The following is a 12,756-nucleotide window of genomic DNA, read 5'->3' as shown; positions in this document are numbered from 1 at the left end:
TGTGGGAGTGTCCCTGGTTTTGGAAGGTTTACCTGAATTCTGCTGAGACCGTTTATTCTGCTTTTTGCCTAAATTAGATGACAATTTGGAAAAGGAGAACTGAAAAATCTTGAGTTTCCCTCAATTAGCTTGCCCCTTTCATCACACTTTTTGATCACCTCTGCAGCAGAGGGCCAGCCACTTAATGTTTATCCAAGGTAGAATTTAAAATCTCATTTTTATCATTGTCTGGAAGGTTCAGAGAATGTGGCCAAGCATATCTCCTGAAAACCGTACCAGTGGTCACAGCCATAGAAGAAGTATCAACAAAATCATGCACACATTACAAACAGTGAGTAGTGGCTTGTGCAGCAGAAGAGACTAAGTTATTTAAAGCAGATTTTTCTTCAGAAGAAGAAACTGTTGATAAAATATTCCTCATACTTTCACAATATGTCAGAATAAACTTTAACATGTGAGACTGACAAATTAAAATTCTGAAATTCAAAGTTGAGGAAGTATACATTTTTCCCTGCATGCCTATCAATAATTTCCCATTCTTATTAGAAAGAGAAGGAGTGGAATTAACTAAGTGCTTAGCAGCAGAGAGGTCAACTAAAAGTATAGTTGCTAGGTCAGGTTTAGGAATAGTGTATTAAAATTTGAAAGACTGAGGAACTTTACACATCATATCTGCCTATTTAGGGACAGCTGGCTGTCTATCACGAAAATTGCAGGCAGTAAGACACACATCCTCTATAGCAGACAGGACAGGAGGAATAGGTGTAGGTTCAGGAAACTCCTTCTGTAACAACTCATAGTATTTTTTGAAGGACTGAGAAACCTCAACGTTCTTCCACTAAAAACACAAGGACATTCCAGCAATGCTCTTGGAGAAAGAGACCTCCACAAGGAGAATCAGAAAGTGAGCTCTCCTCTGTGTCTGAATAAGAAATCTGTGGACAAAACCCTGAATCTATCCTAGCATCATCCTGTTCCAATTCAGAATCCTGAATCTCTTCAGGAAAGGAGACATCCCTCTTACTTTTACCAGAAACTACAAGAAGGATCGATAGCCTGAATCAAACCCTGAGCCAGTCCTAGTAAACTACTCCTATCCAAACAAAATTTAAGAGCAGTACATACATGCTTGGTTTTCTGTTTCTTTTTGACAAGAAAATTGGGGCCAAATGTGTTACTAATGGCAGACGTTGCTTCCCCAGGGATATATGCAGCATTCTGACAACAGGGAAACCTCCACTGTTTCTTCTCCCAAGACTGACAAGAGTGGTTCTCCTTTGCCCACTGATGGGATCCCAAGAGCTACAGAGAATGTGGTTAACCCCCTTGTCCATAGCGGCTGTAGATACTACACCAGAGAAAACCAGGGTAAATGATGTGTGGTCTGAGGTGTAATAAATGGCCACAGCAGAGTCACCCACCTGTGGCTGAGGCAAACTGCTAGCCTGCTGTGGTGGCAAAGGCTGTTTGCTTAACTTTTTCTTCTTTTTGTGGCTGGAAGAAGGATCAGCTGTGGGTGTGACAAACTGTGCCATGGTCAAGCCGAAAATGGTGCCGCCATCCTGTGGAAAACAAGCAACAAAGCCAGTAATACTACCAATCCACAAAGGTTGCATTTTTTTACAGAAAAAAAAAGAAACAGTAAAAGGCACTTTCAAACACTATTGCAACCCCACAACTTTAGAGTAAACACAACTTCTCTGGAGAAAATAGTTTATCAGTTAGATAACACTACTTTTAAAATAACAGAAACAAATTCTCCATTTAAAAGTACAGTACAGTCTTGAGACAATGTACTAAAGCACAGCACTCAAAGCTTTATAATAACTTTACTGAAAAGGAAACTAATAAAACATCATTAAAAAAATAAGAAAATGGAAGTTTTTTCCCCAAAGAGAACTTATCTGCCCAGCTAAGGAAAGCACAAGCTAACTGTCAATCCTCAAAAGCCTCACAGGAGGCGGCAGTAAAACTCCAAAGGGCTTTGCAACCAAACTTGTCTTTTAGTTCATAGGTTCATGGTGTGGACTATCCTGGAGCCTTTACAAACCTAGCCCATAGCATTATCCTGACATCGTGCCACCCAACCTTAGTTCCCAGTGCCTCTGTTGAGTAGAGCCACTGAAGAGATCTCCGGGGTGAATTTTCTATTTCCCATCCACTCCATCAAGGTTTCTCTTGAAGACTATCAGTGAGGTGTTCTGTTTGACATGTATGGGAAGTCTATTCCATAGCAAGGGCAGTCTCTGGTTATGAACCTGTCCCTCCAGCACGTTCTGTTGATTGTGGTAATGAGGTTGAGGTCACTGGAGCATATGATGCGCAGGGATTGGGATTTCTTTAGATATAGCATTGCTAACAGAGATGGATCAGACATGGCTTTGTATGTCAAGCAAAGATCGCCTCTACAAAGGTGATATGAGATGGAGAATAGTTGGAGTTTTTTATTCTGTCCATATAGGACAAGTGTTTAAGGCCTAGGATCCTCTTTGTGAGGTACTTATGTGGCCTCTCCAGTTGTTGCAGGTGTCTAGCGAGGTACATGCCAAATGGGGCACTGTACTCGATGACTGGCGTAATGAGGGAAGAGTAGAGGGAGACAATAACCTCTTTCTTCCTGGATGCAAAACCCTTAGTAATGAGATGTGCCACACAGAACTTTCTGACCACAGTGGCAATGTGGTGGTCAAAAGAGAGGTTGCTGTCAACCTCTGTTCTCAGATCTCTTATAACACCTTCTGTGTTCAGTGGACTACCATTGATGTGGTAATTCATGGGAACCGGGTTTTTCCCAAAGGGGATGATGAAACACTTTTTGGCACTGAGCTTAAGCCCATGGTTCTGACACCAGTCATTGGTCTCAGTGAGGCCTTTCTGTAGGATGTCAATATCACTTGGGGAGTTAATAATAGCTCTCCACTTGCAATCGTCTGAGAACTTTGTCAGCCACAGACCCTTTGTGTTGACCTGGACTTCAGAGAAGTAGACACCAAACAGGAGAGGACCCAGGACCGAACCCTGTGGGACTCCACTCATGACTGTATGGGAAGTCTATTCCAAATCTGGGTATTGCAATGGAGATTCTATGTATAACTATAGAAGCCCTGTGGTTGTCTTTACTATCTGCTGCAATTCTGTTTTCTGACTTGGAGTCTGCTGCTTTCACACTGTGGGTTCTGTGAGCCAGTTTGCAACCCACCTAGTGATACAGGGGTTGTTGCCTAGCTTAGTGAGTTTTTATACGATTTCTGAATGAGGAATGGTATCAAACGCCTTGGCCAGGTCAAGGTAGGCTGTATGAACAACCACCTTGCCTTCATCCACAGCTCTGGTGACTGACTCAAAGAAGTCGACCAAGTTGAGCAGGCATGATCTACCCTTCACAAAACCAAACTGTGTGGGATCCAGAGTTTGAAGATTCCCTATATCCTTGTTTATTAGGTCCATGATGATGCATTCCATAGTTTTGCATATCATACTAGTCAGGCTAATGGGGTGATAGTTCCCAGGGTCTGTAGTTGCTCCTCCTTTGTGGAGTGGGATGACTGTAGCAGTACGCCATTCGGTAGGGACAAAGTCTGAGGTGAGGCTGTGATTGAACAGGGCACACAAGTGAGGTGCCAGTTCACTCTGTAGTTTATGTAGAACACAGCCAGCGATATTGTCAGGTCCCATGGAAGCTGTATTCTTGGCCTTGTACAGTGCTGTTTTAACCTGTGCAGCAGTAATACTGGGTGCCTGGCAATCTACTGGTATCGTGATTGGTCCTTTGGGGGGGGTAAAGTTTGCATTGAATCTGTCGGCCAGTTTATTGGCAATATCTGTTGGCTCGGTGTAGGCGGTACCATTGTGCAGTACCTCACAGCAAATCTGGGTATTGCGATGGAGATTCTATGTATAACTATAGAAGCCTTGTGCTTGTCTTTACTATCTGCTGCAATTCTGTTTTTATAGCTAGCTTTAGAGGATTTGATGAGGGATCTCAACTTTTTGTTGAGACTGATAAGGGAGTTTTTCCAGTCTTGGGACTTCACTTTATTCCGCATCAGTTTCCTCCTCCTGCTGTAGAGTTTGTTTATGGCAGGGGACCACCAGATTGGCTTCCTTTTTTTTGGAGGAGAGCATCTTGGTTCTACTGGGTATGGCGAGATCCATGCATTTCTGTACGTGTTTGTACAGTGCATTGGTGTATGATTCAGTGGTCATGCAACTATTCTCCATTTGCATGGGTGCCATGAAGTTAGCCACCTCTGTTTTTAGGAGCCCAAAGTTAGCTTTGGAGAAGTTTTTCATGGTGGTTTCCTTTGCGGGGGAGTGGGAGGGATGTGGATTTCCAGGGTGATTAGTTTGTGGTCGGATCTAACCAGGGAAGAGTTAACTATTGGTGTAGAGCAATGGTCGCCTATGTTAGTAATGACCACGTCAAGGATGTTGCTACCTCTAGTGGGGGTAAGAATGAGCTGGTCCAGGGCATTTGAATTAATGAATTCCAGGAAACGTTGGGCAAGTGTATTGGTACAGGAGTAGTTTTCCCAGTTAATGGAGGGGTAGTTGAAGTCACCCAGTATGACAGTGTTAGGTTGGAACCTAATACTCTCCAATGTGCTTAGGAACATGGAGTGTGAGTCTTGGGAAACTGTTGGGGACCTAGAGCTGGCTACAACCTGAATCGCTGTCTTACCCAATGTCAAGCAGCTCAAGCTGAGCACACGGGAGAATATTAGGATCCAACCTAACACTCTCATATTGGGCGACTTCAACTACCCGTCCATTAACTGGGAAAACTACTCATGTACCAATACACTTACCCAACGTTTCCTGGAATTCATTAATTCAAATGCCCTAGTCAGCTCAGCTTGAGCTGCTTGACAGTTTGGGCATGTGAAAAGTTTCTTGAAGCTTTGAAAGCTGCCTGGCTGTTATATCCTTGGCAGGATATAACCCAAACAGCTAAGGCTACTGCAGCAGTGATCTATATGAAGAACATCCTGGCTTCCATGAAACAGGAAAATTGGAGCAGTAATAATCACTACTGAGAAGTACAATTCATGAAAACTGGAATAGAATTTAACTCAAAACCTAGCAACAATGACATTCTGTTCAAAAACGTAGCAACTATGGTCTTTTGCATAACATTTCTTTATTTATTTTTGTTAAATGGGTTGGTGAACTGATTTTGCGGCCTTTGTCAGCCATAACCTACACTCCAAATAGCACAAAATTTACAAAAAAGCAGTAGAAATACTGTTTATTTATGTTATGTAGGTAGGAGAGAGCAAAGATGCAAGCAACTTGTTACTAGCCTTCATAGGTGACAAAATGGTTGGCCAGATTAAAGTGACATTTACACACTATATACAAAAGAAAAACTAACAAGTTGAAGATATTTGCAAAACAATGTATACATTTAAAATAAATGTAAGCTACAAGCTGTCTTTGTTATTAGTTATGCCTAGAATGGAGAGGGGAAGCACTGCTGCACAACTTTACATGAGAGTGAGTTAAAGAGCAAGGTAGCTCTTCTGTTCACCAAAAGCCAATGGAATGTGTTTAACAGCTATCACTGATACGTTAAGGAAGCTATCACTGATACGTTAAGGAGTTAGCTAAAAAAGGTGAAGCAGCATATTTTACTTTTGGTTTCATTCAACCAAATACGAATGGGAGGGACTATCAAGCAGTATCCTTCCATCTTTCAGATGAAAGAGGATTAACTTTTAGCACATCTGCAAGAATGTCACCCAGGCTGTACTGCATAGAGAAAGAGTGGAGAGATGTCCACTTAACAGACATAAACACTCTGGACAAAAAAACATTCCTATAGAGAGCTGCAGAAATTGCAGGATATCCTGGCTTTTGACCTATGCAGTCAAAATTCTGTAGTACCTGTAATGGCAAGATCTAAAGCAGCTGTCGAGCCTTTTAGAAAGTTCTTGCTTAGACACTGGATACCCTGCTGGACTGGAGCCAGTTGTTTGGAGAATACCCTGGCTGTAGTACAAAGGACAAATGGCATGGAGGTAAACTCATATGGACTTTGCTTACTTTGAATCTCAGGAAATACTTGTGGGCCTTGAGGATGAGTGCATGCAAAAGTTATTATTCTGCCCTTCAATAAAGTATTTTTGTATGACATAACATGAAATACAAGTGTTAAATTGGTAATACTGACTATATTACAATAACACAACAGAGAGTTCCATAAACATACAACTCTACAGCTCAAAAGTAATCAGTTGTTCACTTCACTTACCAGTAAATACTCCACCAATGATGGCACACACTCCTGTCAGAAAATGTGTAAATGATCTAAGAAAGAAATGTATTTACAGATTAATAAGTTCAAATATTGTTTTCTGTATCAGCATGTAAATGAACTCTGCAACAAACTTTTATGACAGTAACAAATTTCAGCTTTGGTAAATAGAAATCTACTTGTAAGTTTTTCCTTTGAGAACTAAATGGCCATATTCTAATGTGCTCTGGTCCCCCTGTGTGAGCTCCTACAACGGATACCTTTAACAATCTGTCACTGTCTCTCTCACACACACACACACACACACACACACACACACACACACACACATATAATCATAACAATCATGTTAACCAAACTAGAACTAGGACCAAGAAAAACAGAACCTTGATTAACACAGTGGATGACCAGAAAGAAACACAAACTTTTCCCCAGTATTAAATGACTACAACTACTACTGACTGGACCTACTTCCATGCAACCTTCTGAAACCACTAATCATCAAAAGCAGATAAGGATCACCAAACCCAACTAGTCCACCCATTCTTCTACACAAAGGATAAACTACAGATAACACCCAAAAAAGAAGTTATGTACTCACCATAACATTCCATCTGAATTGTTGCTCTTCATTTGTCTTCAACCTGTGGGTATAGGCACAGACATCGGTGCCGAGCCGGTGATATCCAAGCTACTGTGCTGAAACTGAGCTTCTCCCCTACCCATAAAGCCTCTCTCTCCCTCACTACCTCATATAGAGTTTGCCTGAAAGCTAAGCACCTGCTCAAGATAACACAGAGACAGCAGTACTACCACACACCTCACCTCAAATAGAGATCAGAGAGAGAAGGGAGGGAGGCTTCCTCTGTCAGATTAATTGACTAAGAAAGGGGGAAGGAGGGAGGGAAGGCTGAAGACAAATAAAGAGCAACAATTCAGACGGAACATTATGGTGAGTACATAACTTCTTTATCTAAAACTGTTGTCTTCATTTGATCTTCAACCTGTGGGACAGAGTCCCCAGCTACTTGTACGCTGGGAGGCCCTATGGCAGGATATTTTGGAGCACGGCGGAACCAAAGGAGGCTCTGTTCTGGGATACAATACCCAATTTGTAGTGGAATACGAAGGTGTGAGACCTAGTCCATGTAGCCTCAGTGCAGGGTCTATGTTAAATATCCGAACATCCAAAATGTCAAATGTTACATGGTCGAGACCAAATGTTCGACATTTGGATGTTCGAATATTAAATAAAAAAAAGATGAAACAAAAAAACCCACACCTTAACAGTGTTAGTAGGGGGCAAGTCCCCCTGCACCCCCCACATGGGGGGTTGCGCCACCCACACATCCCCTACTTAAATATACCAACTCCAAGACCACGCTTCATTGCAGAAAAGGGAAATTCTCCTTATCTGTACCATACAGTGCCATTGAAAGTCAATCTTTGAACACTTGAAATTTCGAACGTTTGGTCTCGACCATGTTAACGTTTGAAATTTTATATAGACCCTGAGTGCATATCTCATCTACTGGTACTCTAGATGAAAAAGCTGATTAAGTAGAGACTGCTCTGGTAGAATCTGCTTTACTGAGGAAGGAAGAGAAAAGTACAGTTGTGTACACTTACCATAAATGTAGATGTTCGAGTGTATTCACTGTTGCAGTCATTACATTTGGGTAATCTGCTGGCAGGTTGCCCTCAGTCTGCCTGATTAACAAAGTCTTGGGTCCTGCGTCAGTTGCTGTCCCTTCTTCCATGATGTCAGGTCGTCAGGGGTATAAAACATGCAGCCGACACCATTACATCAGTTTTTCTTGCCTCTTGCCCCAGATGTCAGGTGCCCCCCAAATGGGGAGCAAAAATATATTTTTATATATCTATATATATATATATATATATATATATATATATATATATACACACACACACACATATATATATATATATATATATATATATATATATATATATATATATATCTATGTATATAATTCAAAACACAAAACATATACCTCCAAACAAAAGTAAATACACCAAAAATGCTTTTAATCATAGTAAAAGAAAGGAGAGTTACAGTTAGAGAAAAACAGGGGGCTGGAGGCAGGGTAACCAGGACTGCAACAGTGAATACACTCGAACATCTACATTTATGGTAAGTGTACACAGCTGTACTATGTTCTTCATGTTTCACTGTTTTAGTCATTACATTTGGGCAGAATCCCAAAGCTATGGTTGGGAGCATGCATTTAGACAGAATTAGGAGCAGCTATAAGGCCCTGCAGGACAGCAGTGGCAAAGCCAGTTCTGGATTTAGAGAAGAGAGGTAAATGTAATGTTTGGTGAACGTATGAACTGAGCTCCAGGTTGCAGCTTCTAGAATGTCTCTGGTAGGAACCCCTCTGAGAAAGGCTGCAGAAGTAGATGCAGCCCTGGTGGAATGAGATCCGATCCCCTTGGGGACAGGTTTACCATGGTGCATGTAGCAGAAACGAATACAATGGCTTATCCATTTGGAAATAGTCTGCTTTGAAATAGCTTTTCCCTTTGCCCCTGCAGCAAATGCCACCAACAGTTGTTCAGACTTTGAGAGATTTTGTCCTGTTTAAGTAGAATCTTAGTTGTCTGTGTACATCCAATGAATGTAGAATCCGCTCACCCTTGTTCCGTGGATTGGGAAAGAAAGTTGGCAGATTAATTGTCTGATTAAGAGCCTCACTGGATACCACCTTAAGCATAAAAGGTGGATTGGTCCTGAGAGACACCCTGTCTGGATAAAAAATAATGAAAGGCACCACTGCCATAAGAGCCTGTAATTCTGAAATCCTTCTAGCTGAAGTGACTGCTAAAAAAAAGGCTGTTTTCCAAGAGAGAAATTTTAGGTCTGCAGTAGCAGCTGGCTCAAAAGGAGGTAGAGTGAGTTATTCCAAAACAAAATTGAGGTCCCATGCAGGAGTAGGTGCTCTCCTGGGAGGCCTTAAATTTTTGGCCCCTCTGAGATACTGCTTTCGCAGAGGATGAGAGAAGAGGGGAGGTTCTGTGTTGTAATGAGCTGAAATGGCAGATGCATGGATTTTTATGGAAGAAAAAGATAGGCCCTTGTGAAGCATCTCAGTTAAGTATTGCAGAATCTGAGGAATATTGGGCATTGCTGTGCTTACTCCTTGTGCTTGGTTCCAGGCACAGAATCTTTTCCATTTGTCAGCATAACATTTTCTAGTACTAGGCCTTCTAACCTCCAAAATGACATCTATCACAGGTTTGCTGAGAGATGGCAAGGGTGAAATCAGTTGATTAGCCATGCTGCAGGATTCAAAGTTTGGTGCTGAGTGTGCAGAATTTGGTAGTTCTGCTGAGACAGTAGGTAAGGTGTCTGAGGCAGGTGCCATGGAGGAAGGTGTGACACATTGCGCAGGAGCGGGTACCAGTCCTGGCGAGGCCAGTCTGGAGCAATCAGAATCATTTTTGGTTTGTCCTGTTTGACTTTTAGTAGGACTTTGGAGAGCAGAGGCAGAGGGAGAAAGGCATAGAGTGATAGTTTTTTTCCAGCTGAATGACAGAGCATCAACTTTCCAAGCTTTTTTTGTGATGAATTATTGTGCAGAATTTGTCCAACTGATAGTTCTGGGGTGAGGCAAAAAGATCTATGTCTGGGCTCCCCCATTTGTGTGTCAACATGCTGAAAACTCGTGGTTCCAGTTTCCATTTATGTGGGTCCATAAGATTTCTGCTTAGTTCGTCTGACAGAGTATTTAGCTTTCCTGGCAGGAATTGAGCTTGTAGATCTATTTGATAAGTCAATGCCGTGTTCCACAATGCCATAGCTAGTCTGCAAAGGGGATAGGAATGTGTACCCCCTTGCTTGTTTATGTACCACATGACTGTGGTGTTGTCTGTCTTTATCAGTAGTTGTCCTGGATGAAGGTAGTCCTTGAAGGCTGTCAGAGCATTCTGTACAGCTAGCATCTCTTTCTGACTGATATGTAGGTGCATTTGATTTGGGCTCCATTTACCCTGAATGTATTTCCCTGCCAGATGCGCCCCCCCAAGCATAGTCTGATGCGTCTGTAGTTAGGGTTTGGGCGGCAGGGGGTGGAGTGAATGGCAGTCCCTTGTTTTGGTGGCATGCCTCTGCCCACCATAGGAACTCTAGATGCAGGCAAGGTATGATAGGAATCACGGTTTCCAGGCTGTGGCAATGTTGACTCCATAAACTTTTTAGGTACCATTGAAGTTTCCTCATATGCAGTCTTGCATAATGAATTAGAAGAATGCAGGAGGCCATGAACCCCAAGGCCTGCAGAATTTGTCTTGCAGATAGCTGGGTTTTTGTGGCCACCTGTTGGAAGTAAGTCATCAATTGAATTTGCTTTTCTGGTGTAAGATAAGTCATCTGGGCAGTTGTATTCAAGCTTGCACCCAGGAATGTAATTTTTTTGAGAGGGTACCAGTTGTGATTTCTTTTCATTTATGGTGTACCCGAGACAAGTTAGAACCCTTTTTACAAACGCCAGATGCTTTAGAAGAGTGTCGTTTTCTGCCTGAATTAGACAGTCGCCCAGGTATGGATAAATTTGAATATTTCTTTGCCTGCATGCAATTACTGGTGCCAGGCACTTTGTGAAAACCCTGGGCACAGTAGATAAGCCAGATGGGCAGTGCAGAAAATTGGTAATGCAAGTAGCCTGTTTTGAAGCGGAAGCATCTTCTGCAAGATTCCCTGATTGGGATATGCAGGTAAGCCTCTTAAGTCTTGAGTTACCGACCAAGCATCTTTATCTAGCATAGGTAGTAACTGTTGAAGAGTCAGCATCTTGAATTTTGGAATGTCCAGAAATGTATTTAGAACAGATAAGTCCAGAATTAGACACCATGATTTGTCTTTTCTGGGTACCAGGAAAAGTCTAGAATAGAAACCTTGTCCCTTCTCCTTTCCTGGTACTGGATGAATAGCCCCCATATTCATGAGGGACAGAACTTGTTTCTGGGCCTCTGCCCACTGATTTGGAGGCAGATGTGGCCATCCGTTTGGGACTGGCAATGTGTGGAAATGAAATCTGTATCCCTGGGACACTATATTATAAACCCATTTGTCCTAGGTAATCAGTTGCCAGTTTTGTGCATGAAGTGCCAGTTTCCCCCCCCAAAGGGGTGTCCAAAAGGTAAGTGCTTGGTGATTGCAGTGGAAAGTCATTGAGACTGTTTACCATAGGGAGGTGCCTTAATGCTTCCAGATTTGGAGGTACAGGCACCCCATTGCTTTGTTCTAAAAGTTCCTTGTGACTGAAACCTAGAGACTTTGGAACGTCTGAATTTGACCTGAGCAGCTCTCGTGGGAACTGGAAAGGACCAGTTCTTAGTAGGCCAGTGCCTACTAAATCTATGTGGCTGCACTTATAAGAAATCTTTCACAGTTTGCATAGATTTAGCTTTATCTTCCATCTTTTTCAAAACTTCTTCCGCCTTATTACCAAAGAGATTGTCCTGTTGTAAAGGAGCATCCAACAATTTTGCTTTAACATGGTCAGGCAGATTTTGCTCTTTGAGCCAAGCATGCCTTCCACAGATCCAGTTACAGCAGCCCTGTAAGAGGCCTCCAAGAAATGAAAACCACATTGCAAAGTATTTTTTCCAACTTGTTCAGCTGAATGTAATAAATCCTGCAACTCTTTATTTTCCACACAGTCAGAGATCAACATCATTTTCTGTTTAAGTAAACCCATGACATGCTGTTGATATTTAAGCATATAAAATTGACAGTTTAAAGCCCTGATTGCCAAGGTTGCAGACGTGTAAACCTTCTTACCCCATGTATCCAGTGCCCTGGAATCTCTGTCTGAAGGGGTAGGATTTTTAGCAGTAGAGGCCGTAACACCCTTGGGACCCTGAGAAATGGTTTCAGGGTCAGCAGTAGGGTTTTTGAAAATAAATTTGTGGGGGTCAGGTACCCTGTAGTATCTGTCTGGCTTATTAGGAGCTGGAGGTGGGGAATCAGGAGTCATACTGGATTCTGAGAAAACATCATCAACAATGTCTAGAACAGGAGGTATAGCCAGAGGCCTATGCTGAGGAAGAAGAAGAAAATCCTTAAGTCTCTTTTTAGATTCAGAGAAATCCTGGCTTTCTCAGTGGAAGTGTTCCCTCAAGGTATGTAAAGTTTCTCCAAAAGAGAAATCCTCAGGGGGAGAAGCAGAAGGGATGGAATCTTCTGCATCAGAGTCCTAATAAGTAGGTATAGATTAATCCTGATCAGAAGAGGAATCAGAAGAAATAGAAACCTTATCTGAAGATTCATAGTCAGTGCCTTGCTTCAGCCATTTTGATCATTTGTTTTTTAGGCATTGGGGCCTGTACATGTGGCCCAAGTGTTGTTTTTTTTTAGATATAGTTGGCCTTAGTTTTGAGGATGGTGTCGGTTTAATATACAAATCTTTAGGCCTGAAAACACCCTCAGAAGCTGGTGCCTGCTCAGCGGCTCCGGACTCATCTAAGGTAGAGAC

The 12,756-nt window shown here is 42.2% G+C and overlaps 1 protein-coding gene across 1 annotated transcript in view; it reads right to left on the bottom strand.

Moving 5' to 3' along the window:
• The window catches only part of ERGIC3 (ERGIC and golgi 3), a gene marked incomplete in the record, with an annotated part of 681,165 nt that overhangs the window by 35,606 nt on the left and 632,803 nt on the right, over positions 1–12,756 (bottom strand). Inside the window, 1 exon segment of the mRNA XM_044090101.1 lies at positions 6,254–6,309. Within this exon segment, the coding sequence (XP_043946036.1) occupies positions 6,254–6,309 (56 nt within the window).

The sequence above is a fragment of the Protopterus annectens genome, chromosome 12.part0 (genome assembly GCF_019279795.1).
Source record: "Protopterus annectens isolate FY-2018-M chromosome 12.part0, PAN1.0, whole genome shotgun sequence".
NCBI classification, from domain to species: domain Eukaryota; kingdom Metazoa; phylum Chordata; order Ceratodontiformes; family Protopteridae; genus Protopterus; species Protopterus annectens.
This window is presented reverse-complemented; position numbering and strand designations above follow the sequence as displayed.